Below are 19697 nucleotides of genomic sequence, written 5' to 3'. Positions count from 1 at the left end.
ACTGTTTTGCTGTTTTTTCTAGGAGCATTTCACTTTGATGTTACAAAAGACTATTGGTTTTATTTTCGCTCCCCATAGTTTTACGTTTTGCTTCGAGTGGGACTCTCGCGTACAGGTAGCTCTTTATTTGTGTTACTGTTCGCTATCTACCCGCTTCAGTAGTAAGGTTGGTATCCCTGTTTTCCATCTTCCAAGATGACGTCATGCTTCATCCCTTGCCACTCGCTCGCGTCCCTCTCTTGCCATATTAACTTTGCATGCCTAGCCTTTTTTACGTGATTACGCTTTTATTCATTATTTACTTTTAAGTATTTATAACAGTTCATATTGTTTTTATTGTCACACTCCGTTATGATCATATTTTTGGCATTTTCCATGTTGTGTTAAGGGGATCTCCAGTTGGTAGCCCTGCCTACCACCACCTGTCCACGTGATTCCCCTGTACCCCCCCCCCCTCCCAGAGTACGTCTCTCCTCTTATTCGATGGTTGTTGGCTATGACAATACGGGCCAAGTATGCTTGTTCCTCAGTCTTCCCTCAACATTCCGACATATTGAGGACCGAGATTATCTCACAGGGTGCTACATAGTCTCATTCATCCCGGGCGGTTCTCGTCTCCCCCCTCCCGTCGTCTCGATTGGCCATCAGTCAGGGGAGGGGGAGGGCCGGGACCGCCAGGGACTATATCACGTGCCCTATCCATGTGATTGGGCAGTATACCTAATGCCTTCTTGGTATGGCTTTTGCTTTTAGCTTAATGGAATTAGGAATGAGACCTTATCTATATTTTAGGAGTGTCCCCATCATACGGTACCTCCTGCCATTATCGTTCGTAGTAGGACATATTATTAACCTACAATCATAGCACTCTACACGAATCATTACGTTCGTCCCGGTACGTCCGGTAGTCTCGTTGGTGGATCCCTTGGCTCCTCCAGCATTCTCCCACCGTACCCTCCCGTCATCAGACATTGGGACCTCCGGGCTTACAATACTGCCGGATCTGATGACACTGACACAGTTTATGATTCCTACTCTCCCTACGGGAACCCTATACTCTCACGGACGTTAATGTATAAGATCATAATAATCGGAGTTTTTTATTATATGTATTTTAAGGATGTAACTTTAAGTTTACTCTAAGTTTACTTTAAGTTTACTTTAAGTATTTCTGTTCCCAGTCCCCGGGACTATTATTTATTACTATTCAATCCCTTATTTATACATCCTTTTCTCATCCCCGGCTCTTCCGGGTTCCTCTTGGAATAGTCTAAGACTATGCATTTTGCTTTAATTTCCAGGTCCGGATCCACCGGGGTCCCTTCTAGAGATATCAAGTAGGTGTTCATAGACTATTCCTTTTTACAGGTGGTCCGCTGTCGGATGACAGCCTGCGCGGCCGTCCCTCAACAGCCCTGCGGACATGAGGTCTGTAGATCTCACGCCGACTGTGGGATTCAAATGGATGACCTGATAGTTTGGCACCCCGACAACTGCCTTGTCTGTTACGACCTTGTCACCACCCTCTCTTCGGAATCAGTGAGTCCTCTATAGGCGTTTTTTCTACTTGCATTCCTCTTGCTTTATATAATGAACCTTTGGTTATCATTTCTCAGCTCCGTTTCCCGGGTTTGCTAACCTTATCCCCGTTCTTTCAGAGTTCTCAAGCAGCTAAGACCACAGCAAGAGCCACCTTGAAAGTTTGGGTAGGCGGCTTCGCCCGTAACGTTAAGGCCAAGAAGCATTACGTCGTTTCTGAAGATTACTGCAACCTGATCTATCCCAACGCAAAATCTTCTGCAGCAGTGCCTAAAGAAGTGGCAGCCCCTATTATTGCCGACATTACAGCAACCCTGGACCTTGCTCTCGATCAGGATACTGACCTCGGTGACGACCCCGACCCCATTAAGGACAATGTTGCGGTTCTGAATTTGGACCTGGAACCCATGGTTTTGGACGAACCGGAGACAGGTAAGGAGGTAGGTGAGGCAGGTGGGTCCGGCGCTAAGATCCCTCTTCTTAGCCCTTCTTTTTCTTCGGCATCTAATTCTTCTTCCTTTCTAGGTTTTGATGCCAACCGTGAATCTAACCCAAGATCACACCCGGTTCCTCCCAAGGTTAAGTCTCAGAAGAGACCCTTAGTTAGGACTCGCAAGAATCCCACACTACCCAAAGCAACCAAGCCAAAGAAGGCTTCCCTCCCCGGAGCCCCAAGTGGCTTAGCTAGCACCTCCTCTACTTCTCAGGACCCGGGAGTGCAGCCATCTTCCTCAGTTGCCCCGGCCAACTTCGACCCGGTGGCTCTCACTAATATGATGTCAAGGGTTGTCTCAGAGCAGATTAGCTCAATGCTATCTGCCGTTATCAGGAGACTGGACACCTTAGAAGGAGGACTGCCTCAACAACAGCAGTTCCTCATCCCGGACGCCTCAAAACTCCTGCCTTTCACTAAAAATAACCCATGGAAAATGGCGCTCCACTGTCCTTTCACTGACGGGATGTTGACCATTGAAGGCTTTGGAACCGGGCCCATTGAAGACTTTGAATTCTTCCCTCCCGGCCTTCAATTCCCCTTCCCCGGCTTCGCCCGGCTAACGGAAGAAGCTCTTGTCTGGCTCGATAAGGTCCCTAAGGAGACCGTTATCTTCCCAAAAGAACAGGCTCAGTCTGTTTGGGTTAGAACCCTGAACGAGTGGGGTTGCACGAACACCAGGCTGACTCCCCACAAAAGCACATACACTATGTTTCTTGTGGACGAGCAGACCCCTACTCCTTGCGTCACCAAGATGGTGGATTTAGCTCTTCAGGCAGTGGCCGAAGACAAACCTTTGCCCCAGCTTCGGGAGACAGACCCTACATCTCTTCTGCTCCCATCAGATAACGAATGTTGGCTTAACATTCAGTCAACATTTACCTCTGGTAAGTTATCCGCTGATTGTGCGTCGACGCAATTTAGCGAACGACTTCAAAGACTTCCCGAAACCTTAATTCGACTCGAGTTCGAGTCCCGGTCTAGGTTTAGCAGGAGCCTAAACGTCTCGACGATGGCGGAGATGTTTTCCCTTAACTTTGATGAGGAACACGCCTTTAAGGTCATGACAAAGGCCACCTTACAATCCTTGTTATCGGATTGCTATGACTTCTTGGTAGCCAGAAGACGTTGCCGTAGGCATGTTTTATCAGAGGCTACTATCCGCCATGAGCCGAATAAGCTCATTAAAGCCTCCGCTTGGGGTCCGGACCTGTTCCCGGAGGACATGGTCAACTCGGTGTTAAGCGAAGCTGCCAGGGTGAACCAGATCCTCAAGGTCCGTTGGGGTCTCACTCCCAAACGGAAGTTCGAACAGTTGAACGTTCAATCCCGGGGCAGGAAAAGGCTACGTCCTTATAGCTCTGCCCAGTTCCGCCAACCTCTCCAGGTAGTCCAGCCTGTCCCGGTTGCTCAGACCATCCGACCCTCCACCTCCAAGCCTCAGCCCCAAGAGGAATATGTTCTCGACCCTAAAAGCCAAGTGGCTTCGAGTTCGTTCACCTCACCGGCTTATAACCCTGCCTATGAGTCCCGGGGTTCCTCTCAAGGATACCAGCGAGGCATGGGCCTTGGTTCAAGAGGTTCCTTTCAGAACAGAGGCAAGGGGAGATATTTCTCCCGTGGAAAGGGATCACGCGGAGGCCGTGGCGGAAAATCCTCCAACTACTGAGAATCTTCAGTTAGGAGGGAGACTTTATGCGTTCAGGAGTCGCTGGAGGTTCAGTCCTTGGGCCTTCAGCATAATTTCTAAGGGCCTGGGGTGGAGTTGGATAGAAGGGCCTCCTCCACCGAACACATTCCATCAACTTCCGACACCGGATCTGACCCTGTTTACCCAGGATCTATTGCGCAAGAACGCGATCAAAGAAACAAAACATCTGAAGTTTCAAGGTCGCTTATTCAGCGTCCCGAAAAAAGAATCAGACAGCCGGAGAGTCATCCTCGATCTTTCCCGGCTAAACTTGTTCATTCAATGCGACAAGTTTCACATGCTTACCGTCTCGCAGGTACGGACCTTACTTCCCCGTGGGGCCGTCACCACCTCCATCGATCTTACCGATGCTTACTATCACGTTCCAATAGCAAGACATTTCCGCCCATTCCTAGGATTCAGACTAGGCAACAAGGCTTACACGTTCAAAGTGATGCCTTTCGGGCTCAACATCGCGCCCAGAATTTTCACGAAACTGGCGGAATCAGTCATTCAAGAACTTCGAACCCAAGGGGTCCAAGTCGTCGCATATCTGGACGATTGGCTAATCTGGTCAGACAACGTCGAGGATTGTCTCAAAGTGACAAACAAAGTGATCCAGTATCTTCAGTCTCTGGGATTCCAAATAAATTTCAAAAAGTCCCGCCTAACACCGGAGACCAAGTATCAGTGGCTGGGATTACAGTGGGACCTACGCTCTCACACCCTATGTCTTCCCAGGTCCAAGAGAATAGAGATTGCGAAGAATACCAAACGCTTTCTCGGGGAAAAGATAACATCCAGAAGGAATCAAGAAAAGATCCTAGGATCCCTACAATTCGCTTCAGTGACAGACCTTCTTCTGAAAGCGAAACTGAAGAACATAAACCGGGTTTGGCGCTCCAGAGCGAACAACAAATTTCGAGACAAGAAGACCCGTCTTCCTCTCATTCTTCGGAAGAGGCTTCTCCCATGGACAACCCCCAAGACCCTGTCGAAATCGGTTCCGCTACGGTACCCTCCTCCAAAGATAGTCATCCACACGGATGCCTCCCTATCAGGTTGGAGAGGTTATTCCCAATACAGGAAGGTTCAGGGCCTTTGGTCCACAATGTTCCAACAGTTCCACATAAACGTCCTAGAAGCCATGGCGGTCTTACTAACTTTAAAACGTCTTTCCCCGGCCAAGAAGCAACACCTGAGACTAGTTCTCGACAACGAAGTTATAGTCCGTTGCCTAAACAGAAGGGGCTCCAAGTCAGGCACCATCAACCATGTGATGGTAGCAATCTTTTCCCTAGCAGCCTCAAACCAATGGCACCTATCAGCTGTCCATCTGGCTGGAGTTCGGAACGTTGTGGCAGACGCACTCTCAAGGACGACCCCGTTGGAGTCAGAATGGTCACTAGATCGGAAATCGTTTCAGTGGATCCTCTCCCAGGTACCGGACCTCCAGGTAGATCTCTTCGCGACGGAGTCCAACCACAAACTAAAATGTTATGTGGCCCCCAACCTGGACCCTCGGGCTTACGCCACAGATGCCATGTCTCAGAACTGGAACACCTGGGAAAGGATTTATCTTTTCCCACCGGTGAACCTATTGATGAAGGTGCTGGACAAACTTCGAACCTTCAAAGGTCAAGTAGCCCTGGTGGCCCCCAATTGGCCCAAGAGCAATTGGTTTCCTCTTTTACTGGAGCTGAGTCTCTACCCTCGCCAGATCCCCAACCCGACTTTGACCCAAATAGTACAAAAGCGCACTGTGTTCGCTTCCTCAAACATTCGGAACGCTCTAACTTTATGGACTTCATGAAGTTTGCGGCCCACAAAGGGGCTAACATAGATCCCCAGAATACTTTATTCTTAGAATCAGATAAGAGAGACTCCACTCTTCGTCAATATGACTCAGCGGTCAAAAAACTAGCAAAGTTTTTGAAGGATTCTAAGGTTGTCTTTATGACATTAAACCTAATGGTTACCTTTTTCAGAACCTTGTTTGAGTCAGGTTTGGCAGCTAACACTATTACTACCATTAAGTCTGCCTTGAAGAAAATTTTCCTGGTCGGGTTTAATATAGATCTAACAGACTCATTGCTAGCTTCAATTCCAAGAGCTTGTGCCAGACTGAAACCATCCATTCGTCCTAACTCGGTTTCCTGGTTTCTCAATGATGTCCTCAAACTGGCGTCAGAAACCATCAACGACTCATGTGAGTATATACCTCTACTCAGAAAAACTCTATTCCTGATGAGTTTAGCATCCGGCGCTAGAATTTCGGAATTAGCGGCCTTGTCAAGAGATCCGGGCCACATCGAGTTCCTTCCATCAGGAGAAGTTCTCCTCTGCCCAGACAAAGTCTTCTTGGACAAAAATGAAGACCCTCAGAACAGATGGTCCTCCTGGAAAATTATCCCGCTCCCTCAGGATCCTTCCCTGTGTCCTGTTACCACTCTAAAGTCCTTTCTATCGAGGACTTCCTATAAGACCTCAGGACCCTTGTTCGTCAGAGAGCAGGGAGGGACTATAACTTTAAAAGGGATCAGGCAACAGATTTTGTATTTTATCAAACAGGCTAATCCTGAGTCTTTCCCTCACGTCCATGACATACGGGCGGTAGTAACCTCAATAAATTTTTTCCATCACATGAACTTTGCAGATCTTACTAAATATACCGGATGGAAATCCCCGTCAGTGTTCAGGCGGCACTATCTTAAACATCTAGTGGCCCTTCAACTCGCTACCGTAGCCGCAGGGAGCGTGGTATCCCCCGAACAAATTAATTCCTAATTAATTCCTGAATTTACTATGTCTTGCCATCTTCTTCCTCTTATCTGCCTCACTTACAGTTCCTACCTGAGTTCAGTTTGTTATGTCACACCCATAGGTGTCCCCATGTCTTAGATATTGTTTATCTCTATTATTAATTGTCATATTTACATTTTGTCCTGCGAACTGTATTTCTTTTATGTCCAGTTTTATATGATATTATCTAAGATGTTCTGACCTCAGATCATATTTTGAATTTCAAGTTTTATTTTTACATTTTGCCATCCCTTCCTGGGATATTTTACCCTGTCAGTTTTTGATGTTATAAAGACTATCGTCTACTACTACAACTCTTGATTAAACTACTGTTATGTTATTTTGATTTTAATTCGTTCCCTTATATTTACTGAAGTTTGGGTTTGTTTCTCTGGTACTATTTCACTGTCCGGCACAGGTTGAGCCCAGAAAAGGGATTTTGACGAAGGAAAAATCTATTTCTGGGCGAGAGACCTGTGCCGCCCAGTGAACCCACCCTGGTTGTCCCCCCATGATCAGACCCCAAACTTAGGGGTGCTATGGGGAGTGCTGGGTAAGCGTGGGTAGAGTTAGTAGTACTAGTCTGCGCGGCAGGGGATGTTGAACCGCACCTCACTATTGAGGGATTTCGAAAAGGAAATGTCTAAATGGTGCGAGACCTCTGATCATATTACGCCCCAGATTATATCGACACCAATAGGTGAGCGAGCTAGTTCAACCTAGCATTCCTATGCATTTTTTCTCTGGTAATATTTTAGCAGTTATATTTCTTAGAAATGGTGCTTTAGGAGCATTTCACTGGGCAGCACAGGTCTCTCGCCCAGAAATAGATTTTTCCTTCGTCAAAATCCCTTTTCTACTATTTTCCTTTTTGGAATAATATTAAAGAAACCTTTACAAATGACAAATTGATATAAAGATCAATGTAAAAATGTACATTCATACAATTTTCCTCTCTTTTCAAGTGATGTGGAGTTAATAGATATTTCTGACAAGAAGCCATTTAGAATATGGCGTGGTATTTAGTCTAAATTAGTCTGAATTAATTTGTAACAAACTATGCACATTAGGAAATATGATCATAATGAGTAAATATACATGGATAAATTTTCAAATACAATAAAAGCACTGCATAAAGATCAAAGGGAACATTCAATGCTATCTGGAATAAACAAAAAATAATAAAGAATTAATATGGTTTAGATGAATGACGCACAAATTCTCATATATGTATACATTTCAAATCTCTAAACTCAAAACACATATGGACATATTCATAATTGTATCAAAGTTTGAAACCCATACACTCTAAACTTAAAGCCTAGGCAAACATCCCTGAGACAAAACCCCCCAAACAATCTGTAACCAGGAACCCCCCTCTTGGTCATGCAGTATGCCAGCTGCTTGTCACCGGGCACCCAGCCAATTTCCACTATTTTCTCAGCCTCTAGTGACTGTCTTACACTTGCTATGTCAAGACAAAGCCTTTTGTCCTCCACCATTTTTGTGGAGTATAGCGCTTGGACAACACTTCGGTTGTCCACAAATCCACTAATCAGAAGTTGGATTTTCCGACCTATGATTTCCAAGATGACCACCTTCACGTATAAGGCCTCATCAATGCCTTGCTGCAGACTCAGCATCTCGGCCGACAGAGTGGATTGGACCACTCGTTTAATCTTTTTACTGCTCCAGTTTACCACAGACGTGTTTCCTGCATGATTCACCAGGAGTGTGAGTTGTACACCAATGCTCCCTGCGTTACCCAGGTTGCCCAGGGCAGCGTCGGTAAATACTATCAGTCTCCATTCCCTGGGTTCAGCAAGCTTAGGTATGCATATAACTGCGGGCTCACTTTTCTGCCTGTTAATGAACTTCACAGCTCTTAACAGATCGCTTACGGTGGCCTTTTCAGCTTAGTGCTCAGATCTATAAGTTCAAATGCCATATCAGGCCTCGACCCTTGAACCACCCAGTTCAGTTTCCCGACATTCTGTCGGAAGACTGTCTGTTCATTTCTATCCAGGTCATCGTCTTTACATGCAGCCCTCTAAGGGTTAACCATTCCCTTTTCAACAGTCCTCACATATTCTGACTGATCCAGGTTGATGCCTGACTCGCTCTGTATCACCTTCATACCCACATACCTGAAGTGGGACCCTTCAATTTTTCCTGCCAAAAATTGAGCTCTCAATTTGTTCATGACAATTTCTTCAAACTTATCCGTCCCCACACGTAAAAAATCGTCCACATGACAAGATATGAAGCCTATTAGCTCTCCCTCACTATGCATGAGAAACAGGGCAGGATCAAGTCTGCTTTGCAGGCCTCCTGTCTCTCTCAGACACATCACCACACTGATATAGCAGCCTAGCGGCATCATTGAGACTATATAAGCAGTGTTTTAATTGCCAAATCTTCCCTTTATCTCTGATCTCAGGAGGGGGAGTCAAGTGTACTTCGCGATCCATTTCTTTTCTTTGCAGGAAAGCTGACTTGATATCTGTGGTCTGAATCTCCCAGCCTTTGTGGGCTGTTGCAGCCATGACTATCTTTATAGTGCTCTTTCCTATAGTTGGCGAATCTTTAGGGAAATTTTGCTCATCCTCATACCCCCTGGCCACTAACCTAGCTCTTACAGAACTGTCCAGTGTCTTCCACCGCCTCGTACACTACAAATTCCCTTAATTTAGCAAGCTCCACTTCCTTGGCCTTCACGCATTCATTCTCATGGTGCCTTTCTCTGGGCACCATCATCTCCCTTATCTTCATCTACCTTGTGCCATTCCACTACATCAAGATTCACAACCTTCACTGTGCAGTTATCATCCTCCAAATTATACCAGTTGAGGTGTCCACTTGTCGCTTTACCTCCTCAGCTCAGGATGGTGGCTGCTAACCATTCGCCTGTACTGTTGGGTCGGTATTCTATCCTATAACTACTCCTTAAATCCAATCTGCCTGTCCCTGTCTGAATTCTCCAGATTTCCTCTCCTCTATCACAACTGACCACTGTCGCTGCTGGTTCTGGACCCGCTACTCTGTTTGCTACCACTTCAGGTTGGCATGTTTTACCTCCTATCATCTCCTCATATACGTTCTTCTTCTTGGCATTTTCTTCTATCACCTCATTCTGAGACTCATCGCTCACCACATCTCGCTTGAACTAATCTACTCCACTTGTCTCTTTGTCACCAGACTCTCTGATTTATCCCCATCATGCTGTTTGCCCATGTTAACCTGTTCAGAGACACTCACATATACTGCCCCACGATGAATGAGCACCACCTTGCCATCCTGAAACATGACTTTAGCAGGGCCCAACAATCTATTGTGTGCTTCCCTCTTATAATATACTGAATCTAAAGGATCATAATTCTCCTCAGAAGCCCCAATTTTTCCCCCAAAGAGCCTGCCGAATTCTTTCGTCACTTTCTGATTCGATGAATGCTTTCCGAGCAATGTGTAAACCAATATGATGTTTGGCTAAGATCTCACTGGATGTGGCTCCCTCCAGTGCTGGTGGCTGTTCATGCAGAACGTTGGGTAGATCTGGATTTTGGCCGAATACAAGCTGGTAACTACTGAATCCATGCTACATCTAGAGGGAGTTTTTGGCCATGTTAGCCCATGCCAACAAAACCTCAACCAGAGTTTTAGGACACTGATCACTCATTTTTACCAGCATGCTGTCGACGATAGCATGATTACGCTCGCACAGACCATTTTGAAATGGGCTTTCTGCTGCCATGGTGTGATGGATAACATCCAACACACTCGATACCTCCCTCATCTCATCTGATGAAAATTCACCCCCATTGTCTGTCAAGATACCCTTCATCACACCAAATTCACCCCCATTGTCTGTCAAGAAACCCTTCATCACACCAAATGTCACTACCCAGCACATCATTATCTTATCAATAATGTCACATGGCCTTTTTCGGTTCATAAACAGAGACACTGAGAATCTGGACCACATGTCCACCATATGGCAAATCCAACGATTCTCCCATTTCTTGAGATCCAAGCACACTTTCTCGCTGCCACGAACGGCCACGAGGGTGTCTTTTGGTACACTTTGCCGGTCTCACACTGTCTTCGAATCATCTCCAAGACCTTACTATACTCAGCTTTCCACACCCCAGCATCCTCCAACAATCTCTGAAGTCTGTGGGGACGAGGATGTCCAAATTAACGATGCTACTTTAACAGACTCCTGTGAAGCTCCTTTTCGCTGAGTTTTGCTAGGTCGATCGCTCACACGCTTTCTACTGTGGATTCATCGCACGTGCTGATGGGAACGCAATAATGTCCCGATGATGTCTCGCTCAGGGCAATATCAACACCCATAGCATCCTTTGAGAGCAACAGCAGAATATCTGAACACACAATGTCAGTTTGGATGATTATGTTCTTGCCCACCATTCTGGCTGTGATTTTGAATGTCCCCTCTGACGGCAAGCACTCATCACCACCGAACTTAAACATTTTCGAACTGTCATGCCTCTCCACCTTGGCTCTATCTTCAGCATCTAAAGAACTCAAATAGTCATCAAACTACTCTGAATCACACAGTGCTGGAACATGCACTGTCAAGTACTGCACATCACCACGCCTTTTTGTATCTATTGCCCCTATCATTCAGAAGTAATACACTTTCTGCCTCCCTCTCCATACTGGCGAACAATACTTCCACATCATTTTTGTTGTTCATCTTCTCTTGCGTGATATGGGCCGACTGATTCTCCCAATTGACTGGGCAGTCTGCGAGCAAATGGTGATAAGATCCACATCCGTTGCATAGCATCACGTTTCCGTCTGCTCCCATGGGATTCAGGTTCCGACCTCCTCTGCCTCGCTGGATATAGCCACGCCCCCTTCTGTGTGAGGCCTTGCCTTGCCATCCTTGATTTCTTCGTACGCCACCTCTGCCCGCAGACCCACTACTTCCTGGTGCCAAAGGTCTGCCTCGACCACGATAATTATCAAAACCACGTCTCATGTTTCCAGCACTCCAAAATGCTTCATCTTCGATACTACAAAACCCGGTTCCAACTTAATGGGCGCTGCAGCTGTTGCTCCAGCACTGATGCCTCCACCATGGTCACCCTTAAATTTTGGCTTGCTCGTACAGAGTGTCTTTCTGGCTATAGTCCATGCCGGTAAAAACAAGAATTCTCTCCTCTTTTGTGATATTTAACTTTTTGAGCTACATAAAGGCCAGAATGGCTGCTGGCAACGTCATTTTAAACTTCCCTATACGGTTATATTTCTGGTTGAATTTGAGATGTACTCGGCTATAGCTTGGGTGGCTCCCTATTAAAGTCCTCGTATTTTTCCAGACAGTCCGCCAGATCATCTTTACCTAAATGCTTGTCAAGGTGTTCTATCAATTTCCCGAGGCCATCAGTGCCTCAAAGTCATTCAACCGGGTCTAATACCCGCTCTCTTGCCCCTTTTACATCCACCTCGGGCAGGGACAACGCGATCACAATTCCTTGCTTTTCTGTGGCAATATCAGTCACAGTTATCCATGCCAGCAGTTCCGTTTTGTATCTTTCGTATCCCTTCTCTTTTGAGAACTTAGGCGGCTGTATTTAAGTCGCCATTATGATTGTTGCTTTAAGCTTTGCACTCAACCACTTATCACGATATCACAAAACACTGAAGCTACAATTTCTTAACATTATCCATCAGACAAACACTAACTTTAGCAATATTAGGGACATTGTAGGCTGATGGTCGCCATTTTGACTCGCATGCACTCCAACCATCTCGGCACTTTTCCACTGATTTCACCACACTAGTGTCACAAACTCATATAGAGGTCAAACACATCTGACCAGTAAATAGTCACGCTCAATCCTTTCAAGTTCCTCTCGAAGCACACTCTGCTACCATTGATGAATGGAATAAAACACGCCAGTAAACTTAGAGACATTTTATTTGGTTTCGATGACATATTCAATCGGTAACAACAATATTAACAAGAAAAACAGATTAATAATGACAGTCCAAAAAGTGAGGATGAAGAGCTGTAGCAACCATTCTCCATCCGAGTGAAAAACAAAGTGGGGTACAGTCACATATGTGTGAGTGATTGATTGATTGATTTGAGGTTTTCTGGCATCATGACATCTAAGGTCATTGACGCCGATATCATTTACTGTAATTAAAAAAATTAAAGAATACTCAATTAAAACCATGAAAACAAAGATGCCATTTTAAAATTTAAATACCTTTCAGAAGACCTGCTTCTGAAATAAAGCTAAAAATACCACTAGCATAATAGGACACATCATATACAAGAATCTTGTTAATGATGAACCTGCCATCCTCACCTCAAGCCTCAAACAAATATCTATTTTTCTCACTACTATATGTGGGACATCCGGTTGACAAATGCCTCACTATTAATGGTACCAAACAGTCGTCGCAATGTGGTGGATGTTGGCCAGCCAGCAAAAGTCATGTATTAGCCGAGTGTGACCAATGCAGAGATGACAGAGAGTAGTCTCCCACTTTCGGGGTATCCCGTTATAACTCCAAGAGAATATAACATTTCTTATTTCTCTCCTTTTATTTTCAGGTTAACTATCCCAATGATGGGCTTCTGGCCAAAAGCCAAGAATCCTATCCCAAGCATTGGATCCCTCTGGATTCCGAAGACCCAACCCTTCAGAATAGTTCCGCCAAAAATTTTCAAACCATTTTCGGGATGGCTGAGATCATCCAATACTCTCGCATATAGCTTTGAATGCAAACACCTCCCAATCGTGATACCTCCTCCCATTCATCAAGGCAGGCAGCAATAAAGGATGTAGAAACATCCACACCAGGGGCAATAACGGATGTAGTAGCATCCACGCAATTAAAAAAAAAATGAAAGCATATAAAGTGGAACCACTACATACGATCTTAATTCGTTCCGGGACCTGGTTCGTATGTTTAAACAATTGTATGTTGCAGTGAATATTCCCATAAGAATACACTGTAATTTGTATAATTCATTCTACAGCTCAAAAACCTATGATAACTCCTTAATAAATTACTACACAATTACACGTAACAATAATACAATTGCATTATATAAGAGAGTTGTAAAAAGAATAATTATAAAGAAATAATAAATAAAAAAGGGGTTTTTATTGTCACTTTACATTAGAGACAGGGCAACGCAGTTGTAGGTTTTGCTACGCATGAGGAGATGGACGGTCGGCGAGGAGGTAGAGGTGGTGACTGTGATAACGTACAGTAACTTACTCTAACTTACACTATGTGAACTTTAACCTAACTTAGCTTATTTTTCTTTTTTTTAATTTTTATATTTCATATTTTTTTTACATTTTTTTTTCTTTTTTATTTTTAATTTTCATCACTTTCACTCAATTCAACCTTAGTTTTCTTTGCTTTAACTTTCTTTCTCTTCATCACGATCTCTAGACCGCTTCGTAGATTTTTTAAAGAAACTATCGAGAGAAAGTTGCCTGGTACGGCTTTTCAGAATTTTTCGGAAATGGGTTAAGCTGACATCATCGAATTGCGAAACTACACGGCAAACCTGAAGTTTCTTTTGGTGATACTTATCAATGAAATCAACCACATGTTGATGATGTGCTAACATCTCTTTTATTTTAGCCAAACTTAAGATGTGCTCTATCTCCTCGATGTCCTCCGACTCACTCAACTGCGCTTGGAACTCATCATGCTGCATGGCATGCAGCTCCATGAGTACATCGGTGGTGAGCTCTTCATGATGCTCCACGACGAGTTCGGTGATGTCATCTTCATCGACCTTCAGACCCATGGACTTGCCAAGGGATACAATCTCTTCTACGACTTCCTGTATGGCAAGCACAGGTTCAGGATCGGGGCCAAAACCTTCAAAATATCTGGGAGAAACAGCATCAGGCCAAAGCATCTTCCAAGCTGAATTCAGTGTCCGTCGAGTTACTCCCTCCCAAGCCTGATCTATGATCTTCAAGCAGTGCACGATATTGAAATGGCTCCTCCAAAATTTACGCAAAGTTAAGTTGGTGCTTTGCATGACATTAAAGCACTGCTTAAATAAGTGCTTGGTGTAGAGCTTCTTAAAATTAGAGATGATTTGCTGGTCCATGGGCTGGAGGATAGGGGTGGTGTTCGGTGGAAGATACATCACTCTGATGAACTTGAACTGGTCGATGACATCATCTTCAAGTCCTGGGGGGTGAGCAGGATCATTATCCAAGCAAAGCAAGCACTTTAAAGGCAAATTCCTCTCCTGAAGGTACTTCTTGACACCAGGGCCAAAAACTAGGTTTACCCATTCAACAAAGAAATGCCTAGTAACCCAAGCCTTAGAATTAGCATGCCAGAAAACATGCAACATGTCCTTATTGACTCTATGTGCCTTAAATACCCTGGGATTTTCGGAATGATGAAGCAATAACGGCTTTATTTTGCAGTTCCCGCTGGCGTTGGCACATAGGGCAAGAGTCAACCGATCCTTCATAGGCATTTTCTTCTCTTCAGCGGTGATGTATGTTCGACTAGGCATCTTTTTCCAAAACAGACCGGTTTCAACACAATTGAAAACTTGCTGCTCTACGTAGCCTTCACCCTCCACGATCTTTTGAAACTCAACAAAATCGTAAGCAGCCTTGGTGTCCGAACTTGAAGCCTCTCCGTGCCGAACAACTGAATGAATCCTGGTCCGTCTCTTAAATTTCTTGAACCAACCGCGAGACGCCTTGAACTCCTCCGTCGTAGGATTGGTTGAACTCTCCGTCGCGTCACCCCCAGAGCCCGCCGCCTTCAAGTCATAATAGATAGCGCTGGCCTTCTCACAAATGATCGTTTCAGTGATCGTACCGCCAACAATCTCTTTGTCCTTTATCCATATTAACAAAAGGAGTTCCATCTCTTCCAGGGTAGGGCTGTGACGTTTTGAAATAATGATCATCCCCTTCTATGGTTTGACTGCTTTAATGGTTACCTTCTGCTTGATGATCGCCGAGATCGTAGACATATTCCAGCCATATTGTTTAGCCAGATCACTCACACGCACACCGCGCTCATGTTTTTCTATAATTTCTTGCTTCAATTCTAATGAAATATTGCCTTCTTCCTTTTCTCACCACTACTAATACCTGTACCGAAACTAAGCTTCTTAGGACCCATGATTACAGGTATACGTAACATAAAAAATGAAACGTGAGAAAAGGAAGATAATAAGCACTGTTAATAACGGACCGAACAGAGGACAACCACACAATGCGCACGAGAACAGAGAACTGACCAACGCAATGATCAATGGTGTCCCTATGATGTGCTGCCGTCTACCGGCATAAACAAGAAACTACAACCGACGCTTCGAGAAAATTCTGCGTGTATGGTCTACGTCGGATGTTGGAGCATGACTTCAGGTGTCGAGACGAAAATTTGAACTAATTTTACTTCAGATGTTGGGACAATCGTATGCAAAGGCAATCGTATGTAGAGGTTCCACTGTATAGGTACATATATACACATATAATAAGGAAAGTTTTACTCATAGAGTTTTGACATCAACACGAAAGAAAGTTTATGAAATTTGGAGAAGGTTAAAGTAATATTCTGAGGAAGAGAAAGATGAGAGAGAGAAATTTAGATTAAAACTGGGGAAGCAATTTCCCAAAGTTTGAGAGCCCTCTTGCCCATCACGATACTTCAACATGAAAACAATATTTCCTGTTGAAGCACAATGACTTCGACAAGGCATTTTCTCGTTATGAAGGATGCGTGAGTGTGAGGGGTAGCTACTACCCACCTATCATCCTGCTAACTAACGTTAGGGTGGTTAACCCTTGCTAAATTCTAATGGCTTGTCCTTGAAAGTAATAACCCTATAAATAGCATTGATTTATATTCCAGTTACGGAACAAATAGCTTTACATTTGATACTTCTGGATTCAGAATAATATTTTCTAGGAACAAATACCAGTTGATTAGATCAGTTATCCATTTTAGTGATAATGATCAGAAAGACAGAAATGATAGCCTCTCTAAGATTAGGCCAATTTTAGATATGGTACAAGATTTATATGGGAAGTTCTATGATAGCAATTGATGAAACCATGATAAAATTTAGAGGAAGGTTATTTTTCAAACAATATTTACTATCAAGCCCTTCAAATGAATGGAGGATAAAAGTATGGTCTATCACAGATGCTCATACTGGTTACCTACTTAAATTCAATATGAATGCTGGGAAAGACTGCTTGTCAACCATCAGATGCTGTTCTGTCTTTATTAAAGGGTTATGAGAACAAAGGTCATATTATTCACATGGACAGCTTTTATAACAGTGTGTCCCTTTTTGATAAACTACTTCAGAAATAAAACTTTAGCTTGTGGAACAATTGGGATGAATAAAAAAGGTCTGCCAACTGATATGAAACAGATAACAGTGAAAAGGGAGCTTTAGCAGTAACATGGATAAGGAATGATGGTAAAATGCTTGCTTGTTCTTGTCAAGACACAAGAAGTGTTAATTTACTGTCAAGTCTTTTAACAGTAGGTACATATAAAGTGGAACTTCATTCAAAAATTGGTGACAGAGAAAGAGACGAGCCATGTGTTCATGTGGAATACAACAGGTACTGTATATGGGAGAGTTAATAAGTTTGATCAACTTTGCTCACCATACCCTTACAGAAAAGTCAGGAATGGTACTAACTAAGCAGCATTAGTAGAATCAAACATATGCTATAACATTCAGAATCCCACTGCTAAGCTGGAGCAGGAAAAAAGTTTGGGGAAAAAATTTCAAAACTATGTTAAAAGAGTATAAGAAAAGTAAAACTCAAAAAAGGGGTAGATTTTCAAATCCAATGGAATCTAGATTAACTGAAATCCATTTTCCAGCCCAATGTGTTGACAAAAACCACAAATCCAGTGTACTATATGCTCTCTCTAGCTAAAGAATTGTTTGATGAAAGGTAAAGGTGAATCTAAAAGAAAGCAAACAACCTATTTCTGTGATCAATGTATTGAAAAGACCCCTCTTTGTATCATTCCATGTTTTGAGACATATCATGCCCATAAATTGTACAAAAAGCATTGCCAATGTGAAAAATAAATGTGCGTCATTGATGAATTGGGTAAAAGATTGTTGGTGGTATTAATAAAATAATCTTTGAAAAGGAATTTTGTTGTGATTTTTCTTCATTTTTACCCATTTATCAAAGAATTTAGGCCATAAAAAGATATCCTCAAGTAAAAATATTGTTAAATTCTAAAAATAGAAAGGTTAAACAACACAAAAAACATAGTTTCATTAAATTTTAAGCATTTCGAATTTGTACACAGCTATGCAACATCCATATTCTCATATCCGCACCGAAAGGGTTAAAGAAGCTGTTGTTTATGAGTGTTTACTTCAGCAGCAGGAGAGGTATTTGGATCTAAACTGACTACACAGTTCTCTATTCCAGAATCCAGTGGTCATACAGAAATGACGATAACTGAAATACGATGGTTTCCCAATAGAAAGCCCTGAAGTAATTGAGAGAGCAGGGCATGAAAATAGGCTAATGACTATAATGCACTGTGTACCAACAGAACCCTTACTAACTGGTACACCTAAGCATAACTTGAAGAGTTAACCTAGGATTTGAATCAGGTAGGTAAGGCCAGGATTGCTGCCTTTGCCCAACAGTTTGTGGCCTTTGAGCTACACAAAGAAAAATCAGTAAAAGTTTATGAAGCTCATTACTGCAATTCCTGCAAATTTAGTAATGACTAGTATGGTATCATTACATATCTTACGCAAACATCAACTAGCCTAGTCTTCTCTGGTTTTTCCCATGAATTTAAAGACAATTTCATTAACAACTAGAATCTTTGACATGAATAACTATTAACTGAAGATAATCTTTCATAAGAGCAATTGAGAGGGAATTACACTCTTCACAACAGTTACTGTATTCAAATCACACATTAGCCCCCAGGATCAATACTGCCTAGCAACAAATCCTTGCAACAACAATCACAGGAAGACAGAGAAGAAGAAAACATCTCATTCAATTTCAAATGATTTACATGTTTCTATAGAACTTCCTGATAAGCAAAATCACAATCAAGAACTTGGTGTGGGTATCGTGTGTTCAAGCACCTATAGCAATGAGAGAACTGTAAGAAAAAGGCATTTGATCTACACCTGTGGTGATGGTGGTGTTGCCATGCAACATAATATACTCCACATTCTACACTAGACAGATAGGGCAATTAAAAGAAAAGCAAATGTTCAACCAGCATCAAGATAGAAGCAATATGAATACTAGTGGAGGTTCACAGAAATAAATAGAAAGCAAAAACATTCCTATGGTATTACTGAAACTAAAGGATTATCAGAAAGCCTTCTCAAAGAGACTAATACTAAACAGTTATAACAACTTACCAACATGACCTGCAATCCATGTAGCCCACTGTGTAATGACATATGATACATCGTTAGGGCACAAAAATGCCACACGTTGTTGTGAAACACCTTTCTCTAATGTATTTTGTATTAAACGGGCAAGATGACCACTGGAAAGAAAAAGAAAAAAAAAACTCATAAATTTTTATTATTGTGGTCCCAAAAAAGAAATATTCAAAATTTCCTAAATGCTTAATAATATACACAAGATAACAACCTCTGGTTGTTTTAGAATTTTAATTAATAGCTATTGAAAAAAAAAAAAAAAACAGAACACCAATGTTAAAATCATGTGGCACTTGATTTGATTGAAAATTTACTGCTTGACTGGCTCCATAAGAAATGTCTTTGGAAATCTATTTACTCACCGATTCTAAATATTTAAAAGCCCATTTCACATGTTATTGAATGAAAGCAAGGTGTTGTTTATGAGTATTTCTCTTATTAAAGATATGAAGATAAAATTGCCTTAGGTTTCACATCTTTTCTTCTACATATTATGGTGGAATACTGTTTTAATGTCTGGACATCAGATGACTGCCGTGACCTTCATCATTAGACAAAGTTTCTCAGCATGGCAGTTTATTTTTTCTAAACTCTAAACTTTACGATTTATACCAGAGTTCCACACCCCTCTTGTCCGTTGCAAGGCTTCAATTTGGAAAAGATACTGTATTACATTTTTCAAGTTGAGTGGCTTCATCAGGGCATAATCTCATTAAGAGGGT

The 19697-nt window shown here is 42.8% G+C and overlaps 1 protein-coding gene across 1 annotated transcript in view; it reads right to left on the bottom strand.

Annotated features, from left to right (window-relative positions):
* The window catches only part of Acsf3 (Acyl-CoA synthetase family member 3), a 242146-nt gene that overhangs the window by 108999 nt on the left and 113450 nt on the right, over nucleotides 1-19697 (bottom strand). Inside the window, exon 3 of the mRNA XM_068344483.1 lies at nucleotides 18949-19079. Within this exon, the coding sequence (XP_068200584.1) occupies nucleotides 18949-19079 (131 nt within the window). The remainder of the gene's footprint in view (nucleotides 1-18948; nucleotides 19080-19697) is intronic.

This window comes from Palaemon carinicauda, chromosome 21, assembly GCF_036898095.1.
Source record: "Palaemon carinicauda isolate YSFRI2023 chromosome 21, ASM3689809v2, whole genome shotgun sequence".
NCBI lineage: Eukaryota > Metazoa > Arthropoda > Malacostraca > Decapoda > Palaemonidae > Palaemon > Palaemon carinicauda.
This window is presented reverse-complemented; position numbering and strand designations above follow the sequence as displayed.